We start from the raw sequence: 22654 nt of genomic DNA, 5'->3' as shown, positions 1-22654 counted from the left end.
TTTGTGTCCCTGAGTCTGTTGCTTGCTCATTAGACTCACCCTTTGCATCATTTCCAGCTTATTAAAGATTTGGCATGGAAACAGCATTGTTAGCTCTGTTGAGTTCAGCTGCCTTCCTGCAGCTATGAAGATGATCATATTTCGATGATTTCAAAGCTTAGTTCTTACCCAGAAAGTAAGCTTTCAAGACTACTATTAGTTCAATTGCGCTTTTAAAAAACCAAAATACGTTTGACATTGAGTCAGGGACACTTGGAGAGCAGGAGCCACAATTAGTGTCCCAAACCCCAGTTCTTAGGCACGCACATTAACATGCACATGGTGCACACCAAGGGGGTCCCTAGGCTTTACTAGACAGGCTGCTAACATTAAGTGGAAACAAAGAACTTTAAAGTGTTGGTTGAGCATAAACACGATGATTTATTATTTCATCTCATTTTCTATAATTAGCAAGAGACTTGTAGTAATTAAAAATGAGAAGACTAGCCTTTGGTGGCACCTTCACTTTCTGCTATTTTTAGGGCTTGTTGTCAATTAATTATACTTGAGGTCATGGAACAAGGAAAGCAATCCAGGACCCTTTTTGAAGCAGACCTAGACCCTAAGAAACAAGATTGGTAGACAATAATGTTCCTTAGGAAATATTTTGGACTTTCTGCCTTCTGGGCACCTGGTAGGATTGAACATCTTGGTCTCTTAGTGGTTGGTTGGGAGTATGTGACTAGTTCTGCTCAATGAACTGTGAGCCAAAGTAACATGTGTCCTTTGTGCGCTCAGATCATTGGAGTGCCAATGCGAGATCCTGTAGCACTTTCTCTTCCTTCAGCTTGGTAACCAACAACTTTCAACATGGCTGTTCCATTAGCCTGGATGCCTGAGTGAATATGATGAGCAGAGCCTACCCCTCACGGATATATAACATAAAGGAGAAATAATCTTTGTTTTATTTCAAAGTTTTGAGATTTGGGGATTGGTTGTTAATGCATGGTACCCAGCTTCTATTGACTGATGCACTAGAGGGATGGATGTTTCTCGGCTTCTTCATTGTATTTCTGGTCATCTGAAGTCTCATCTCTCTTCCTGTCTTCCTTTGCTCTGATTCATATTGAAAGACATAGAATCTTAGAGTTGAAAGAGAACATAGAATTTACATAGTTTCAGTCCCAGTTGTAAATTGGACCTACCTAGTGCAGTTTTTTTTCTTTCTCACTCCAAAAAACAAAGTTAAAACAATCACAACTCCCTACCCCTCAACCCTACACACAAAAAGCATCAAGAGGCTCCATACCTACGGGTCTTCTCCACAGGTGCTTTCTCTACAGTGTTTTGTGCTTGTTTTCATTTTAAGGCACATATTCTTAAGAGGGGGTAATTCCCTAAGTCTCTTTCACCTTGAGCTTGTTTTTCTTTCTTGCAGAACAGTAGCGCTGATAGGCGAGGTGGAGAGAGTACCATGTCTACTTAAGGCCAATTATTTTGCTTGAAATGGATCTTTTCTCTGCCAACAGTGGTGACTCAGTGACCCATACCTCCACCATCTAAGGACTGGAGCAAACAGCAGCCGTGTTCTTTTAGAGTTCCCTTAAATGTCTTTGTAGCTTGATGAGAATCTTGTGGGAAAGCCTGCAACAGTGAGTTAGAAACTGTCCTATCAGTTAAGGTTCTATCCTGTAACTGCCTAAAGAATTTGTAATTAATGGGAAATGCTTACAAGGTGACATATTTAAAAAGGCATAGTGGGGTGAAGCAGGAAGGACAGCAGCAAGGAAGTTCCTCAGCGTTCTTACCTGTAGAGTGGGATAATTATCCTTGCCTTGCCTAACACATAAGGTTGTGGTGGGGATTAGGGGAGATAGTAATTGTGGAAGTGCTTTGTAAACGCTACAGAACCCAATTATCTAAACCTCACAAGTCTGCATCTGGTTTTTCATGTTCATCTTGGTGTTCCGAGACGTAGCACAGTACCTGGCTGTGCTCAATAAATGTTCAAGGAATGAATGAACTGCAGGCTTTAGCTTCTTGCTTGAGGGGGATATCCAGGTTTTCCCACAACGTTATGTGTCTTGTAGGAGTAAGGACTCCAAGCAGGTGTTTCTTGTGATACACAGACCCTTTTAAGAAATCTTTCCAATGCCTAGACCACCTGAGAACTTATTTGGAAGATGCTATATGTAATTTGCATAGCAGATGGGGGTCTCCCTGTCCCTAGGCTCATGCCCTCAATTTCACAGTGCTCCCCATACTTCTACTTACTTCTTAATGGCTTCTCTGTGTCTGCACAGGCCCCTGACTAAGCTTCTATTGTTTTGCCCATACCAACATAAGCACAGAGCACAGCTATTCCACAAAAAGTCCACCTCCGCTAAATATTTTTTCCATTTAATACCTTTACTGAATATTCAAGGAGTCAACGGGAGAGGTCGCAGTGTACCCTACACAGCATTCTGCTATCCTAGCGGCTCTGTTCTTCCTTTTTGTTCTTATTTTCTTTCCTTCTTTCCTCTTTTAAATAACTTGAACATTTCTCTCTTTTCTCTTGAAGGACGCTATTCTGCCCAAACCTCAAGTCTTTCTTTTTTCCCCCAGGTACTTATGAGGATTTTTTTTTTTCAAACAAATGCAGTTCTCATTCTTATTTAGATACTTTAATATCTAAATTAATATAATATTTATTAATGACATTAATACATTTTATATTGTATTATTAGACAATACATTAATCAAATTTTATATTATCTTATTAGACACAAACATATTAAAAGCATTTTTGAATCTTCTTTGACAACTTGTAGTTCATCAACTTTTTAGTACTCCTGGGGATCAGTCCTATTTTTGGTGTGTGGAGAGGGAACAAAATTGGTTAACATGATATTTTATCTTGGATATAAGACAGACACTGGAAAATGAAGAAATGATAAGTGATTTTTTTATTGATTCATCATTCTGTGCGTCATGATTTAGCACAGGCTGCAGAGTCAGACAGTCCTGGCAGTAAAACCCAGCTTGGTCCACTTATAAGCCACATAACTTGGGAAAGTTGTTTAACCACTCTGAGTCCCAATTTCCTGATGCATAAGATGTGTTGTGAGGATTTAATATAATGAAATAAAATTGAATTTTTTATAACCTCTAGGACATAATAAATGATCAGTGAATGTTGGCTTTTTTACTATTTTATCCAGGTTACTCGGGTTGCTAGAACTTGAAATAGTTCAACATCAAGAGAAATTGATGCTTTTATAGAATCAATTACTTTCTACTGGCCAGTAGCTCAAAATATAGGAATGTTTAACAATAAAACTTTTTTCAATAGGTATAATTAAAATTCCCCTCCCAGAATATGTAGCATATATAGATGGACATCCAAGTGTAAAACTACGAGTTTTGGATACACACTTCTCATTGACAAGGATGAAGAAGCCGGTCCTCACAGTGGTTTGCTTGGACTGGTAGTGGAAGGAATACCAGCTAGCATTCAGGAGACATGGCTGGCCATGTGGCCCTGGACAGGGCCCTGACTTCTCTGAGCCTCCGTTTTCTTATCTGAGAGCATTCTGGTCAGTCCCCTCCACCCCTAAAATGACTCAGTGACTTGCAGTGACCCTTTGGTTCCAAAGTGTAATTCCTATTATACTTTGCATCACCCTGCAGAGTGCCAAACTATCCTAATCTCTGTATTTTCTAGAAGTTGGAGTTGGTGGCTCCTAGGCACTAAGTTGTCATCTTTGCTGTTAGTGCCAGTGAACACGATACAAATGACATTCAATGTAACCATCATTAAAAACTTGACAGTAGAGAAATTCTGATAGGGTCATAGAATACTATATTTGATGGACTTTAGTGATCATCTGACCCCCTTTTTTACGCTCAGATGAGAAAACTAAGGCTCTAAGAACTGATGTAACTTCTTTAGGGACTACAAAAGTAACCTAGAGTAAAAGGCAAGAGTTAAACATTATTGCAGAATTAAAACAAAGTGGTTTGGTAATACAGAGGCAGAGGAGACATGTTTTGGCTGGAGGGCCTGAGGAAGACCTGATGGAGAATAACATTTGACTCAGCGTTGAAGGAAGACTGGGATCTCGACTAATAGAGGCTGGGGAGACAACAGTGGATGGCATGAAGCAAGCCCACTGCAGCAGTCTTTTTAGAATACAGTCATGCTTTGCATAACGATGTTTCAGTCAATGACAGATGGCATATACGACGGTGGTCCCATAAGATTCATACCATACAGCCTAGGTATGTAGTAGGCTATCCCATCTAGGTTTGTGTAACGACACTCTATGATGTTCACACAATGACCAAGTCACCTAATGATGGATTTCTTAAAGCGTATTCCTGTCATTAAGTGACTCATGACTTGTGGTGGGGCAGTGGTTTGGCTGGAGAGCAGGTGTGGGGGCATAGAAGTGGGAGGTAAGGCAGGGAAGGTAGGTTACAGCCAGTGTGGAGGGTCTTGAACGACAAAGGAAGTGATGAGGAGCCACTGAACGTTTCTGAGAAAAGGAGTAAAGAGTCAGGCAGAAAGGAAGACCCCACAGTACCTCTCTGTTGATGCTTTCACAAACACCTTTCTAGTCTGGGATGCTAGGGAACTGAGAGTTTTGGGGGAAGGGGAGTCACACCTGTGTCTTAGAGTTGGCTGTGGAATCAACAGATGACTGACTAGTAAACTGATTTAAAAACCATAATTCAATTAATTTAAAAATACAAAAATGATGTTATGAACCTGTGGTAGCCGTGAGAATGTGCTTCACGGGTCTCTAACTACAGGGAACATAATTGACCAAGGGCTTTAGTGTGGCACCTGAGATATATTGCTGTGCTTGTGATAAGGGTCGTTTGCCCATGAGCTGCTCTCAGCAGTGACTGAGTATGGCGGAGAAACTGAAGCAGATCACTCATGGGAGAGTTAAGTCTTTTCTTTTTTTTTAATTTTTATTTATTTATTTTTCCCCCCAAAGCCCCAGTAGATAGTTGTATGTCACAGCTGCACATCCTTCTAGTTGCTGTATGTGGGACGCGGCCTCAGCATGGCCGGAGAAGCGGTGCGTCAGTGCGCGCCCGGGATCCGAACCCGGGCTGCCAGCAGCAGAGCGCGCGCACTTAACCGCTAAGCCACGGGGCCGGCCCTTAAGTCTTTTCTGGTGGCTTGAGGACTCCCCAGTGGCTCTACTGAGTCTTCCTTAGACTGCACAGCAGTCTAGGATGTTTCTACCCAATCCTTCTCCCCTCTCTCCTTCACTCAGGGTCACACTTGCTTTGCTGTCTGCTGACTCTTCCAACCTTCTCCTGCACTCTCCCTATTCTCCCTCATACGGGCATTTTTCTTAACAAAACCCTTGCACGTTTAATCTCATTTTGGCGTCTAGCCTGGATTAAGTAGACTCTAATCTCCAAAGCCTCTTATTTAGCCTCATTGATCCATGATCTGGTCATAAGGCAGACTGGATGAGAAAGTGAGTTATGTTCTGTGTAAACACGCTCTGCCTCCTGGGGAACAGCCACACGCATTGCACTGGGGGTTGCAGGTCAATAGCAGCATTTTCCAGGATGAAAGATCTGGAAGAATCTTCCTTTGCCATCCTCGTTATAATGTAAATGCTGGACTATTTCTAGGTTAAGATTTTAAAATCTTTATAATTTGAAAATTTGTTACATATCATGGCCCAAGAGTTTTATTTTTAAAATATCTTTATTTTTCTGTAAAGAACAAATGTGACATTTTGGGTCTTGGTACGGAAAATCAAGGAGCTATCATATAGAGGAGAGTTAAAATGAAAGGTTAGTAAAGGGGCACATCACAGGGAGAGATTTTGGAGGAGGGTGGTGACCAGCCAACATCCTCTCCAGGAGAAGCACAGGAATTGTAGACTGCAGCAAGGAGCACCAAGGCAGAACCTAAGGTGGAATTTGGCCCTGAGGAGTGGAAAGACTCATGGATTAATCTCTGAAAGCAGCTTTTTTAGAGAGACGTCAAACCAATGGTTCCTAAATTTAGTGTGCACAAGAATCTTCTAGGGAGCTTATCAAGACTGGAGATGCTGATTCAGCAGGTCTGAATTATTATTACATTTATATTCAGGAAACTGCCCTTCTCTAAGCTCCTTGAGATTTTCTGATCTAGATCGTCTGGATTATAGCTTGGAACAATCTATCCCAGCTGGTTTGTCTGGGACAGTTTCCCATTTCAGAATGTGTGGAGGCAGAAGAATAGACTTGAGTGAGTCTTCCTTAGTCATTCTCAGACTCTGGAAATGAACTATTTATGCTTTTAAAAAGATACTAGAATGTTTGGAAAGATTTCAAGAGATCATCCTTTTTCTAAAATTTTCAAGGATATAAATTTAGTAATAATTTTGTCCTAATGGAGCTATTTTTTCCTATTGATTCAGTGTCAACCCGCCAATTGTTTCTCAATCTGTTCCATTGTAGAAGTAGGATAATAACCACAGTTACTTCACTGGGTAGTGGTAATGATGAATGAGGCAAGTTATGAAAAATAATCAGGATGATGCTTTGCACATTACAAAGCAGGGATTGGCAAACTTTTTCTGTAAAGGGCCAGAGAGTAAATATTTTAGGCTTTGTGAGCCATGCTGTTTCGGTGGCAGCTACTCAGCTCTGCCGTTGTAGAGTTAAAAGGAGCCATAGACGATAAGTGAATAGGTGTGGCTGTGTTCCAACAAAACTTTATTTACAGAAATAGGTAGTGGGCAGGATTCGATCCACAGACGGTATTTTGCCTGCTCTTGCTATAAAGGCTTGATAAATTCTATTATTATTATTATTATTAATATAATGGCTTGTAAATAATCCTTAAAAATTAGCAAAGTAATCAGTTTTTAGTCAAGAACTAAGTATATATACATTTGCAATTTTTTTCAAAGGAATCTGCTTATAAGAGAAATAAAAAGAAAATCTTGCGTTTAAATACTGGTGTCATTTTAATGGGCTTTAAAGAAAATGTTTCTGCTGACAGAGATTGCCATCACATTGTTCTTGGCCCTTGAGGGAGAAATCCAGGCCAAAGTGAAAAAAAAAGTCCACAAAGACTATGGAGGAATAAAGGAGAAATTTGCCTAAATCTTTAATCTCTGACCTCTTCCCCCTCTTTGAAGTCCTTGGTCTGGGGTTATGGCATAGTTTCTCTCCCCAAACAGAGTTTGTTGAAACAATGGCTGTAGTGAATGTTTCATAACCAGATGTTTATCTATTATGTTGCTCAATGTCTACTGACATTGAATTGCTTGTGCTGCTTTTAGGTTTCAGTTCTAAGAAAATGTTTGCCTTTCCTAACAAACCAGTGTGCTTCCTTTTATTTATTTTAGATGACAAAGATTACATATTGTTTTGCTTTTTGACCGGGTTATCTGTAAGGGTAGAGATAAACGCAAGGCTCAATCATTATGATGCTTTCCATCTACTTGGGAGAAGTACTTTTCCTCCACGATGCTTATTTTTTTTAAATGTCAATGATTATCTTAAATGTTGTCGTATAGGTGTCTTTCATTGTAAATTCCTTCAAATGCTTTTTAGATCTAGCTAAAATATAAACCAAATATTATAAATAAAACAAATCAGATCATATTTGCAAGAAGTGTTGTTTTCTATGTAAAGTTCCTCCAAAAGTAACATATATAAGATTATAAAGAAAATAAACTGTTAATAAGTACTTGATCAATAATGGAAGGTTTTGTAAATAAATATATTACGGGGCAAGGCTATGATCTTCAATTGTAGAGTCAAGCAAAGCTGGGTTCCAATCCCAGTTCCATCATAAGACCAGCTATGTGGTCTTGGGTGTATTACTCAATTTGCTCTGAGTCTCAGTTTCATCATCTGTAAAATGGGCCTAATGGCTGCATCCATCTCACAGAATTGTTGTGAGAATTAAATGAAATAATACATATAATGTGCATGGGGCACAATGTCTGGTCTATGACAAGTGCTAAATATATCTATATATAGCTATTATGACGTTTATTTTTATTTTTATAGCAGTATTTCCATTAAAATATAAGAAATGTGGCTATTTGCTTAGCTTTCAACATGAGGCCCTAAAAGTCTGTTTGAGCATTGCTGTTGTTTTCTAAGTCCATCTTCTCACTTTTTCCCCAGTATTTTTGTGTGATTCCCCACTAAGCAAATGGATCATGATGTAACATCTGAGAACTTTGTTACCAAATAGAGTCCAGATAGGAAGACTATTGAGAACATTAAACAGGAGTTTAAACATTTACCCACAATTTAAATTTTCCAGTGATTTAAACCATGGGGCCTGCTTTTCACTCTGTGTAATTAGAGTATTTTTCCACACAACTCTCCTATATCACGCCTGGCAGCACTATTTAGCCAGTGTTATTTTATTGTTTTTTTTTTTTTTTGGAGAGTCTGGTGAACTTGAGGGAAGGGTGGAATGGCAAAGAAATTTCATGCCACAATTTTAGTTTTATACATAGACCTAATTCTGCTAATTCTCCAGTTACCTCTCTCTTACTCTGTTCCTCTTAACTCTAAAATTTAGAATATAGATTTAATATTTTTTCTTTCAGTCTTCTTTTTCCTTTAAGATGTACTGACTGACATTACCGCCAAAGGCACATTAATGCTGACAGATTAGAACCACTGAAGTTGGGAGAAAATGGCCACCACAACAGCAAGAAGTCCCAAGATTTTCAACAGGAAGGAAACTGGGAAATTAGCTGACTCTTGTAGAGCCCGCGTCTTCAAAGGCTTCAATATCCTTTGTTTCTGAGTGAGGATGGCATGCCTGGCTCCTTCCCATTGCCCAGGTCCAACCAGGCGATACTGGTAGGAGTTGCAGGGTCCAAAATAGAGTTTCACAGCAAGTTTAGGATCTTTTAACAAGAAAGAGAGGAAGTGTGGCTTCACTCCTATCTCTGAGGCGAGCTCGTCCAAGTACTCAATGTAATTGGTCTGCAATATCTGGCTTTGGCTCTTTCCAAACCTTAATGAGGAAAGCAAAAAGGCAGATTCACAAAATGTTCTAAGTTATATAAGAACATTAGGTATTCAATAGTTGTTGAAAGAATGAAGGAATGAGTGAATGAATAATGAGTTTTGAATTGATCTCTGGTGGAAAGTGTCACTTTATCCCATCACGAGGCCCATATCCCGGATTGAGAGTAAGCTGTAAAATAAATAGCCAGGAATTCATAAAAGTTCCAGGAATGACAAGATTTATAACTAGAATTATTATTTAATATTTACTAAGCAGCTTCAAGTCTCCAGGCAAGTACAAACTGGTCAGGATTACTGCAGATTCACAAGATAACACCGATGAAAGCCTAGCTCAGTGTCTTGCACAGAGGGGATGCTTAATATTTGCTTGTTCAATTATCAAGTACCTGGCACTCTAGGTGGCATATGGCAGATAATCAATAGATGGTAGACGAATTACAATCTGAACATGAGATAACATCTACCTGTGATGTAAGGCCCCCAATTCAACTTTCCAAGGGTGCTTAATCACTATTGAACCCCATTCCACCTCATCACAAAGTACAAATCCTTGAACCTTCACTTCAACCAACCTCTTTCTAATTTACTTTGATGGGAGATCCCTCAGCCAACTTTCCAGAGATACTCAGGCTACTGTCACCACCATTGCCCCCATCTCATTCTCTCTCTAACCATAGTTTGTAGGGGGTCTGAGAAGATATGGAATCTAACATGGGCATCATGCAAAACTGAAATGAAATTAAGTCAAGGAAAAATGTTCTGATTGGGTAAAATTCCTACCTTTAAGTAGTTGGTTTTTAACTAGTATGTGTAAGAATCACCTAGGAAGAACGTAAAAATACAAATATCCAGTTTCATCCAGAGATTCTGATTCAGTAGGTCTGGGTTGTGGCCTAGGAACTTGCATTTTTAACAAGCAGCTAGGTGGTTCTTGTAGGTAGTTAAATCACTATACTTTGAGAAACACTGCTTTAAGTAAAGAATTTTTGTTTAAAAAACATTCTTACAGGTCAATTCTTTTTTCATTCCTCTTGATAATGTCCTCCATCATTGTCCTCTCTGAGGGCAAGGTACACAAGCCTAGAAAATAAAAGACTGGTTTGAGTAGAGGGTTTGATTCAATATCATTGTTTTATCTAGTAGTTGATTCCTACAATTAAACATGGGCCATTTACCATGTTTGGGTGGCTGTGTCGTTGAACTCCAGGGAGCACCACTCCTGTTGAGTTCTATGTGATGCTGCCCTTGGAGCACAGGCTACAGCATGGCCTCTGAGGTACGAGAAGGGGCTGGAGAGGGAATAAGAGACTGCGGAGCCAGGAAACCAGGCCAGGTGGTTTGAGCTCTATTCTGAAGGTGATGGGAAGCTGTGGGAGGGTTTTCTTTAGGAAGTGACAAGATCAGATTTGTCTTTTGGAAAGATCCCTCTAGCTGCTGAATTTTGGAAAATGGGCTGCAGGGAGGTGAGTTTAAAGGCAGCAAGACCAGTTAAAGGGGTGGTGAAGTAAACTTAGTGAGAGAGAGAATGGCCCAAACTAAGGGAGGGCAGTGGGGATGGAGAAAGTAGATTGATGCAAGAGTTATCATTGTGTGCTTATGATCCCATCTCCTGTCCACAAATGTCCCCTGAGCTTCAGACATGTTGAAAAATGGTCAGTTCCCCCTGGAGATGGCTAGTCATCAGATATCTCAGATTCACTGAGTGCAAAACTGAGCTCATCATTGAAGCCCTCCTGCTCAGACTTGGATCTTCTTCCACATGCCCCCTCTCTATTTATAGCACCTGTCCATCCAGTTTCCATGGCCAGAGATCTGCAAGTCATCCTTGATTCCTTTCTCTTATTTTCCTATACTGAGCCAATCATTATGTCCTGCTGATTTTATCCTTAACTATTTCTCACATTTATATCCTCTTCTCCACTTTGTCTCTGCCTGGCACAGGTTGCATCATATTTTAGTACAGACTATTGCAGTAGCCTTCTCACTGGTCTCTGAGACCCCATTCTTTTCTCCTTTCAAATCTATCTCCCAGCTAATGCTGAAATAATCTATTGAAAATGTAAATGTGGGGGCTGGCCTGGTGGTGTAGTGGTTGAGTTCGCACACTCTGCTTCGGTGGCCTGGGGTTCCAGGGTTTGGATCCCAGGTGCAGACCTACACACAGCTCATCAAGCCATCCTGTGGTGGCGTCCTATACACAAAATAGAGGAAGATTGGCACAGATGTTAGCTCAGGGACAATCTCCTAACAACAACAAAAAAACCCCAAAAAATGTAAATCTGATAATATCTGTTCCTTGCTATAACTTTCATTGGATCCTCTTCCTAAAGAGCTTTCTAAAATGGAGATCGTAGGTCCACAGGCCAATCTTAATCAGGATCCTTAAGGGTCCACCAGCGGATTTTTATGTGTAGCCACATTTGGGAAGAGCTAATCTACATTTTATATTCAAGCTCCTTGGCATGCCTGAATTGACATGAGTGAATCCATGATGGCTACTCTGTGACCCTCAGAAACCATCTGCACTGAAAAAATACAAAGAAGTTGCTTGTGATGGGAACTGGCCCTTCTCCCACAATACAAACTGCAATTGTTTATGTCTCAAGACTCTAGGAACGTCGGGAGCTGGCACAGACTGGCCATCTGTGTTGGCTCTGGACGATTAGCGGGAGTCACGGTGCACGTACACACTAGATAACACCTAACATCTAAAGAAAAGACACACCAGATGTTCTCATATGGGCCTTCGATGAAATCCTAAATAAAAAACCTTGCTTAGCATTGCCCGGGCGGGAGTCTCACCTGCGGAGGGGACGGCTTGCCCAGGATCCTTTCTCTCAACTGGCACTCCCCGCCTGACCATGCTGTTGGGACTTCCCTGGCTAAAGGCGTGGATGTTGTGAGTACCTGGTTTGATGTTACTTTCATTTTGCCATTCTTGTATTCTCGTATTTTTCTGATTTTCTTTCGCTGTAGCTGCTTCAGCCTAATTTTGTATATCTCTATTAATAAACAATCACTGCTTACTTATTAGATATTTGCTCTGAGTGGTTCTTTGGGCAGGAAAGATGCTATTCTTTGACCGATCCGACCCCTTTTCCCCGGTTAAAACAACGCCTTACAAGTTTCCTGTGTCCTGGCCCCTTCTTCTCTAAGAATAATCTCTCACTCCTCTCTGCCACACACCTCATGTTCTAGGAATGGCAAATAGCTTGTAATTCTCCTCATGCCTCTGTGTTCTGGCTCAAGTGATTCCCTTTTCTGCACCTGAGAAACTCAGTCGCTAGGAAGTTTTCCTTGACCATGTGCCCTCCCTTTATCCCCCTCTGCTGTTGCTAAGCATCCTTTCTCTTCATCCCACGCACTCCATAATTGCTCTACTAAAGCATCTGTCTTATGTTAAAATAATCTGTTAAAATTTCTTTCTATCCCACCAGGTTCCAGCACAGGGCTAGATATTCAGTGAGCTTTTGTTGAGCTGAATTGAACCCTGTGGTCAGAGAGATAATAGCCCTCTGGAGTGCAAAGTGCTGCACAGATGCTCAGATAGAAACCTTCAATAGTTTTACAACTTTGTAGGGATCTGTGAGGTTGAACTGCTTAGGTATTGAGAGTTGATTTGGAGTTAAGTATGGAGTAGGCCCTAGGTCTCTTGATTTGCACATATTCTGAGGAATGTATAAACATCATATAGGTAAAGCCAGGAGTCATAGATGTTTTCCTTCTTAACTGTTCTCTCATGATTCAAAGAAAGAATAACATGTACTTAACTTTATGCCAATCACAATTCTCTGAACTTTCTAATATTTCAAAGGAATGATTGGAGATATTTATTATTATTGTATCTTTGTATTTGTTATTTTGTGAATTCTCCACTAACTTTTTAGGCCATTAATCTTGTGAGAGCAGCCAAGATTGGCAACCTTCCTGTCTGCAACTTTCTTATTTAAACTCGTTATTGAGCAAACTCCACCAGGTGTGAAAACCCTCAGCCACTCACTTGCCCACTCACTCACCTTTGAAAACTCTTGTCACCCAACGAGCTTGAAGTTCAACTGTTGGGAAAATGGAACCCAAGGGCTGGATGAGACCAATGCATGCAAAGGTTGACTTCTCCAGGTGAGGAGGGAACACGCATTTATACAGTGAGACCATATTTTCCTCTACTTTAACAAATGACTCTTCAAGGAAGGGAAAAGAGAAAGTATATCCCGTTGCAAAGACAATGATATCAATGTTCTCCTCCACTGTTCCATCCTCAAAGATGGCAGAAGTTTCTGTGAGCTCTTTCACTCTGGATTTCACCTTGATGGCTCCATAGAGTATACGACTTGGAAGGTCATCATTTACTACAGGTTCTTTCATAAGGTATCTGAAACACACAGAGGAAAACACTCAGAAGGAGCTTTTTTTTTCGCTAAGAAAGATTAGCCCTGAGCTAACATATTTTGCCAATGGTCCTCATTTTTTGCTTGAGGAAGATTAGCCTTGAGCTAGCATCTGTGCCAATCTTCCTCTACTTTATATGTGGGTCACCGCCACCGTGTGGCTGATGAGTAGTGTAGGTCTGCACCTGGATCTGGGCCTGTGAACCCAGGCCACCAAATTGGAACACACTGAACTTAACCACTATGTTACAGGGCTGGCCCCCAGAAGGAGCTTTTCATGAGGAGTCTTGAACTCTCTTGAGATTTTATGGGGTTGGCTCCTAGAATAAAGAGATTTCTTAAATATCCACAAAACTTTCCAACTTGACTAGTTGGTCTGCCCCAAATCTTAGTATCTGACTTTATTCTCATGTCACAAATCTCTCCCCTCAACAAATAAGGGAAAACATGTAGGTGATGTGGGTAAAGACAGTTCAAAAAAGGAGGCATCCCCAAGGGCTTAGACAAAATGCCAGTGCCTACGGTCAATCCCTGAGTATTCCAGCGATGTTTCTACCATTGTTTTATGTTATCTACCTTTAATTATCTTTCTGTTCTATTTAATCTCTATCTGGTCATGAGTAAGAAAGGGAAAATTTGTTGAATTCCCATTAGTTTTGAAACTTATTAAAGGATCAGTGTGAAAATTCACGTATAAAATTAAATTTGGGGATGTTTGTTGATTGCAAATATCCAAGAAGTCTCTGTATGTGATAGCATGGGCGATGGAGCAAAGTCTGTTTGTATTTCTGGAATTCCTTTTTTTGTAGATCTGAGAACCATTTTTCAAAAAAATAAGACAGCACATGCCACATGTATCAGATGTCAGAATATGGCAGTCCCATGGCATTTGTTGAAAGATTCTAAAGCTCTTTTGTTCTTCTTCTTTTTTTTTTTTTAAATTGAAGGAGCCTATTATCAACTGAAGAAAAATAAACATCCATAGTATTTGCTTGTGTTTATAAGGTCAGTGATGTATAACTTTGAGATCAACAGAGATTTGTTTTTTGGCAAAGACAACGAGTATGTTCTCAAAAGCTGCCCATGGGAAGAATCCTCGTGGTGTACAGAGTTAGCAAAGTATGAATTATCAGATGCAGAATTTGGGACATGTTTCCTACACCCCTCTGAAAGGAAAGTCACAATCTCTTCAAGTAGCCTTTTCCAATGTGGGACAGCTTGGGTATTAAAAAGTTCTTCTTGTGATCCTAGGTCTGTTTTCTAGGGCAGCTTATAACATTTCTACTTCATCTCTTGAATATTCACTTTTTTAAAAAAAATTTTATTTATTTATTTATTGTCCCCCCAAAGCCCCAGAGGATAGTTGTATGTCATAGCTGCACATCCTTCTAGTTGCTGTATGTGGGACTCGGCCTCAGCATGGCCGGAGAAGCGGTACGTCGGTGTGCGCTCGGGATCCGAACCTGGGGCCGCCAGCAGCGGAGCACGCGCACTTAACCGCTAAGCCACGGGGCCGGCCCTGAATATTCACTTTTTAAAAGACATACAGAACAAAATTGGAATTCAAACTCCAGGACCTACATGATACCTACACCGTTAGGTTGTGGTTTGAAATACTATGTTAGCAATTTGGCTCTTTGTGGAAAGAGGCACCTCTGACAACTTTGCTTACCAATGAGTATACCATAAAAAAGAAAAATAACTCTACTTGTTTTGAGGTTCAAGACCATAATTTTCGTGGTTGAACCACCGATTCATCTGTTGGTCCATCATCTGTTTTACAATTGTTCGTGGCAAAACGTTTCGGAGCATGGAGCTAAATCGGGTGTGAAAGATCACGTCCCAGGGATAACCATCTTCAGAGATACGACCCATGACCCAGGAACCATGTCTGGTGCTGATAAACACCTGGTAAGCAAAAAGGAATGCAGTTTAAACCAGGGCATCTTCTCTTTCGAAATGAACCTGCTATCTAGGTGATATGTCACATGTATGGCCCCAAAATTTGCTGACATGCTTTGTTTTAAATATGATGGACCTCACAGTGAAGTCCTTCTCATTTTCACTGCTCTGTGGCAGCTTTATCATAAAAGGGGTACCAGGTGGTATTTACACTGAGAGAGAAAGACTACAACAGTCTTGAGAACATCATAGAGACAAGAGAAAATCTTTGGGCTAATACCAATCATAAAATCCACAAGTCTTCACCAGGTTTACAGTCGTCGTTCGATGCTTTTTCCCTCTTCTCACCTTTCCACCCACCCCAAGTCTCTTTCATAGTGAAGGTGAACAATTATAATCTCAGGAAAGGTATGATTACAGCCTAATTACTAGATAGGCACAAATGTACAGATCTGTATATCCCCAGGGGAGAATAACAAGGGAAACCAGCTTCCTCCCACCCTTAAAAGAGATTCGTTATGTATTTTAAAAGTTAAAAACTCTGGAGGGGAGTCAAGATGGCGGCGTAGGCAGACTCTGAACTCACCTCCTCCCGTGGACACAGCTAATTTACAACTACTCGTGGAAAAATTACCCCTGAGACAGAACTGAAAACTGGATAAGAGGAACTCCTGCAACAACGGACCATCCTAACTGAGGTGGAAGAGGCAGAGACTCCCTTCTGGAGAGGAAAAACGCCGCCTTCACAAGCCGCCAGCTTCACGGCCGCCGGGAGCAGCTCACAGGTACGCACCCTCCCTGGAGGCGCGGGGTCCTGAGCCGGGGAGCGCCCCCGCTGTGGGCATTTTGTGGACCCAGCACAATCGAGACCAGCGGCATAATATCTGACTTTGCCTGCTACTAAAGCATTGGGGAGCACCCCCAGAAAACCCGGTTCACAAAGAAACTAAAACTGGCTCTTAAAGGGCCCTCGCACAAACTCACCCGTTCCAGAAAGCATCCTAAAATCACCAGAAAGAAAGGTGCACAGTGCTTCGGTGACAAGAGACTCACCTAATAGGCCCTGAGTGCATCTTGGTGAGGGGCGAGACCTCTCCAGGGACTGGGACATTGGCAGCGGCCTTTGTTGTGGCCCGGTGTGGGTGTGCTGACACAGACGCCATTGGAGTTCTCCCTCAGGCCTGCTAGCCCAGGGTCTGCTCCACCCGCTAGAGCACCGATTTAATCCAACTCAGCCAGGGCAGGCAGCCCACCCTAGAGACTGGCCCCACCCAACAACAAGCCCACAGGCAACGTGTGGGCCTGCATAGATTGGTGACTGGATTCTCTGCAGCCTGGCAACTGAGCCGACTTGAGCGGGGCAAGGTCTGTACAAGGAGCAGGTGGAGAGTGTGGGGCTCCCGCCGTGGAGAGACTGGGTCTGCTTGGGGAGGTCAGGGCGCTCACACGGGGCAGGACTGTGTTGACTGTGTGCGTGGACCTGTGGGCAACAGGGCTTGTCAGCTGCAGATGATTTGTGCTTCTCAAAGACCCACATAGGAGGTTTGCCCCACCTTCCAAAGCCTGAAACAATTGGGTACTCCTGTGCCTGAGGCCAGCCCCACCCAGTTGCAATACTCAGAGAGCTGACAAGAGACATAATAGGCTAGAGGCTTACAGCAATTGTAAGGCCCTGAGCCTAACAACCTGCCACGCTGGGGGCCTACTGAGTTAAAAGAAATACTGCAACACAAATGTGGTATTAGAACTTACAGCCAACTGTGCTGGGGCTCCCCACACCTGATAAAGAGACTGAAGGGCCCACAACAACCACAAGCAGCTGAGCATTACAACAGCTGGCCAGGAGCATAACTCAACCTCCCTGGGCACCTATAGGGAGAGCTAACAGGCCATAATAGAAGGACACACGTAGCCCACATAGGGGCCACCCCTGGAACATTGAGAACTGAGGGAAGCACACTGGAAGCCTCCTAAGGCATCACTTACATAAGGTCACCTATCCAAGAGCAGGAGACATAGCTGACCTACCTAATACATAGACACAAGCACAGGGAAAGAGGCAAAATGAGGAGGCAAAGGAATACATTCCAAGTAGAGGAACACGACAAAACCCCAGAAAAGGAACTAAGTGAAACAGAAATGAGCAACCTACCCGGCAGAGAATTCAAACTAAGAGTGTTAAGGATGCTCACTGATCTGGGGAGAAGAATAGATGAACTCAGTGAGAATGTCAACAAAGAAATGGAAGATATAAAAAAGAACCAATCAGAAATGAAGAATACAATACTGGAAATGAAAAATTCATTAGAGGGACTCAAAAGCAGAGTAGAGGATACAGAAGAACGGATCTGTGAGCTGGAAGAAAGACGAGAAGAAATTACCCAAGGTGAACAGGTAAAAGAGAAAAGAATTAAAAAGAGTGAGGACAGTCTAAGGGACCTCTGGGACAACATCAAGCGCACTAACATCCGTGTTATAGGTGTCCCAGAAGGAGTAGAGCGAGACAAGGGGGCAGAGAATCTATTTCAAGAAATAATAGATGAAAACTTTCCTAACCTAAGGAAGGAAACAGACATCCAGGTACAGGAAGCACAGAGAGCCCCAAACAAGATAAACCCAAAGAGGCCCACACCAAGACACATCATAATCAAAATGTCCAGAATTAAAGATAAAGAGAGAATCCTAAAAGCCGCAAGAGAATGTCAAGTTAAATACAAAGGAAACCCCATAAGGCTATCAGCTGACTTCTCAGCAGAAACCTTACAGGCTAGAAGAGAATGGCACGATATATTTAAAGTGCTAAAAGGAAAAAACTTACAGCCAAGAATACTCTACCCAGCAAGGTTATCATTCAAAATGGAAGGAGAGATCAAAATTTTCCCAGATAAGCAAAAATTAAAGGAGTTTGTCACCAAGAAACCAGTGCTACAAGAAATGTTAAAGGGACTGATTTAAGGGGAAAAGAGAAGACCACAAATAGGAAAAATTATCTATTTCCATGATTAGAATGTAATGGATACAAATACACAAAAAAGAGGTTAGATATGATATCAAAAACATAAAAGGAGGGAGGAGGGGAGTTAAAGAGTACAGCTTTGAGACAGAGGTCAAACTAAAGTGACCATCAATTCTGTATAGAAGAAGAAAGGAACAGAGAAGGACTACTAAAACACTGACTGAGGAAAAAAAAAAAAAAGTTAAAAAATGGCAGTAAGTACATACTTCTCAATAGCTACTTTAAACGTCAATGGACTAAATGCTCCAATTAAAAGGCAGAGGGTGGCTCACTGGATAAAAAAACAAGACCCATATATATGCTGCATACAAGAGACACACTTCAGACCTAAAGACACTCACAAACTCAAAGTGAAGGGATGGAAAAAGATACTCCACGCAAATGGCAATGAAAAGAAAGCTGGGGTAGCAGTACTCATATCAGACAAAATAGACTTTAAAACAAAAACTGTAAAAAGAGACAAAGAAGGGCATTACATAATGATCAAGGGAACAATCCAACAAGAGGATATAACACTTGTAAATATCTACGCACCCAATGTAGGTGCACCTAAATATATAAAGCAGTTATTAACAGACATAAAAACAGAAATAGACAGTAACACAATAATAGTAGGGGACTTTAACACTCCACTTACACCAACGGATAGATCATCCAAACAGAAGATCAATAAGGAAACATTGGCCTTAAATGACACACTACAACAGATGGACCTAGTAGATATATACAGAGCATTCCATCCAAAAACCGAAGAATACACGTGCTTTTCAAAGGCACATGGAACATTCTCCAGGATTGATCACATATTAGGCCACAAAACAAGTCTCCATAAATTTAAGAAGATTGAAATAATACCAAGCATCTTTTCTGACCACAACGGTATGAAACTAGAAATCAACTATAGGAAGAAAATCAGAAAAGCCACAAATACGTGGAGATTAAACAAAATGCTACTGAACAACGACTGGGTTAACGAAGAAATCAAAGAAGAAATCAAAAAATACCTGGAGACAAATGAAAATGAAAATACGACATGCCAGAATTTATGGGATACAGCAAAAGCAGTTCTAAGAGGGAAGTTTATAGCAATACTGGCCTATCTCAACAAACAAGAAAAATCGCAAATAAACAATCTAACAATGCACCTGAAGGAACTGGAAAAAGAAGAACAAACAAAGCCCAAAATCAGTAGAAGAAGGGAAATAATAAAAATCAGAGCAGAAATAAATGAAATCGAGACCAAAAAAAAATAGAAAAAATTATTAAAACCAAGAGCTGATTCTTTGAAAAGATCAACAAAATTGACAAATCTTTAGCTAGACTCACCAAGAAAAAAAGAGAGAAGGCACAAATAAGTAAAATCAGAAATGAAAGAGGAGAGGTTACAACAGACACCTCAGAAATACAAAAGATTATAAGAGAATACTATGAAAAGCTATATGCCAAGCAATTCAACAATCTGGAAGAAATGGATAAATTCTTAGAATCATACAACCTTCCAAAACTGGATCAAGAAGAAGTAGAGAATTTGAATAGACCAATCACCAGGAAGGAGATCGAAACAGTAATCAAAAACCTCCCCAAAAATAAAAGTCCAGGACCAGACGGCTTCCCTGGTGAATTCTACCAAACATTCAAAGAAGACTTAATACCTATCCTTCTCAAACCCTTCCAAAAAATTGAGGAGGGCGGGAAGCTCCCTAACTCATTCTACGAAGCTGACATTACCCTGATACCAAAACCAGACAAGGACAACACAAAAAAAGAAAATTACAGGCCAATATCACTGATGAACATCAATGCAAAAATCCTCAACAAAATAGTAGCAAATCGCATACAACAATACGTTAAAAAGATTATACACCATGATCAAGTGGGATTTATTCCAGGTATGCAGGGATGGTCCAATGTTCGCAAATCAATCAACGTAATACACCACATTAATAAAATGAAGAACAAAAATCACATGATCATCTCAATAGATGCAGAGAAAGCATTTGACAAGATCCAGCATCCATTTATGATAAAAACTCTGAATAAAATGGGTATAGAAGGAAAGTACCTCAACATAATAAAGGCCATATATGAGAAACCCACAGCTAATATCATCCTCAATGGTGAAAAACTGAAAGCTATCCCTCTAAGAACAGGAACCAGACAAGGATGCCCACTGTCACCACTCCTATTTAACATAGTATTGGAAGTCCTAGCCAGAGCAATCAGGCAAGAGAAAGAAATAAAAGGGATCCAAATTGGAAAGGAAGAAGTGAAACTGTCACTATTTGCAGATGACATGATTTTATATATAGAAAACCCCAAAGAATCCACCAGAAAACTTTTAGAAGTAATAAACGAATATGGTAAAGTTGCAGGATACAAAATCAACATACAAAAATCAGTTGCATTTCTGTACACTAACAACGAAGTAGCAGAAAGAGAAATTAAAAATACCATCCCATTTACAATTGCAACAAAAAGAATAAAATACCTAGGAATAAACTTAACCAAAGAGGTGAAAGATCTGTACACTGAAAACTATAAAACATTTCTGAAAGAAATTGAAGAAGACACAAAGAAATGGAAAGACATTCCGTGCTCTTGGATTGGAAGAATTAACATAGTTAAGATGTCCATACTTCCTAAAGCCATCTATAGATTCAATGCAATCCCTATCAAAGTTCCAACAACATTTTTCACAGAAGTAGAACAAAGAATCCTAAAATTTATATGGAACAACAAAAGACCCCGAATAGCTAAAGGAATCCTGAGAAAAAAGAACAAAGCTGGAGGTATCACACTCCCTGATTTCAAAATATACTACAAAGCTATAGTAACCAAAACAGCATGGTATTGGCACAAAAACAGACACACAGATCAATGGAATAGAATCGAAAGCCCAGAAATAAACCCGCACATCTATGGACAGCTAATCTTTGACAAAGGAGCCAAGAACATACAATGGAGAAAAGAAAGTCTCTTCAACAAATGGTGTTGGGGAAACTGGATAGCCACATGCAAAAAAATGAAAGTAGACCCTTACCTTACACCATACACAAAAATTAACTCCAAATGGATTAAAGACTTGAATGTAAGACCTGAAACTATGAAACTTCTAGAAGAAAACATAGGCAGTACGCTCTTCCACATCGGTCTTAGCAACATCTTTTCAAACACCACATCTGACCGGGCAAGAGAAACAATAGAAAAAATAAACAAATGGGACTACATCAAACTAAAAAGCTTCTGCACAGTAAAGGAAACCATCAACAAAACAAAAAGACAACCTAACAATTGGGAGAAGATATTTGCAAACCATACATCTGATAAGGGCTTAATCTCCAAAATATATAAAGAACTCACGCATCTCAGCAACAAAAAAACTAACAACCCAATTAAAAAATGGGCAAAAGACCTGAACAGACATTTCTCCAAAGAAGATATACAGATGGCCAACAGACACATGAAAAGATGTTCAAAATCACTAACTATCAGGGAAATGCAAATCAAAACTACAATGAGGTATCACCTCACACCCATCAGAATGGCTATAATTAACAAGACAGGAAACAACATGTGTTGGAGAGGATGTGGAGAGAAGGGAACTCTCATACACTGCTGGTGGGAATGCAAACTGGTGCAACCACTATGGAAAACAGTATGGAGCTTTCTCAAAAAATCGAGGATAGAACTACCATATGATCCAGCTATCCCACTGTTGGGTATTTATCCAAAGAACTTGAAAACACCAATTTGCAAAGGTACATGCACCCCTGTGTTCATTGCAGCGTTATTCACAATAGCCAAGACTTGGAAGCAACCTAAGTGCCCATCAAGGGACGAATGGATAAAGAAGCTGTGGTATATATACACAATGGAATACTACTCAGCCATAAGAAACGATGAAATCCAGCCATTTGTGACAACATGGATGGACATTGAGGGTATAATGCAAAGTGAAATAAGTCAGAGGGAGAAGGTCAAATACCGTATGATTTCCTTCATTAAGTAGTAGATAATAACAACAATAAACAAACACATAGGGACAGAGATTGGATTGGTGGTTACCAGAGGGGAAGGGGGGAGGGAGGAGGGTGAAAGGGATAATTCGGTACATGTGTGTGGTGATGGGTTGTAATTAGTATTTTGGTGGTGAACATGATGTAATCTATGCAGAAATAGAAGTACAATGATGTACACCTGAAATTTTTACAATGTTATAAACCAATGTTACTGCAATAAACAAACAAAAAAAAACCAAACCAAAACAAAACAAAAGTTAAAAACTCTGAGTTTATACTGTGATTCCCACTCTCTTCAAGTGCATGTCTGAATCCCCTTTCAGATGTATTCTTTACCTTGT

The 22654-nt window shown here is 40.5% G+C and overlaps 1 protein-coding gene across 1 annotated transcript in view; it reads right to left on the bottom strand.

Annotated features, from left to right (window-relative positions):
* Positions 1-7633: 7633 nt before the first annotated feature.
* The window catches only part of FMO2 (flavin containing dimethylaniline monoxygenase 2), a 33549-nt gene continuing 18528 nt past the window's right edge, over positions 7634-22654 (bottom strand). The window contains exons 5-8 of the mRNA XM_014783433.2: positions 15085-15284; positions 13005-13360; positions 9996-10068; positions 7634-8974 (exon numbers count right to left, since the gene is read on the bottom strand). Coding sequence (XP_014638919.1) covers positions 8623-8974; positions 9996-10068; positions 13005-13360; positions 15085-15284 — 981 coding nt within the window. The 3' untranslated portion in view covers positions 7634-8622. The remainder of the gene's footprint in view (positions 8975-9995; positions 10069-13004; positions 13361-15084; positions 15285-22654) is intronic.

This window comes from Ceratotherium simum, chromosome 2 (genome assembly GCF_057802395.1).
Source record: "Ceratotherium simum simum isolate JZ-2026a chromosome 2, ASM5780239v1, whole genome shotgun sequence".
Classification (NCBI taxonomy): Eukaryota; Metazoa; Chordata; class Mammalia; order Perissodactyla; family Rhinocerotidae; genus Ceratotherium; species Ceratotherium simum.
This window is presented reverse-complemented; position numbering and strand designations above follow the sequence as displayed.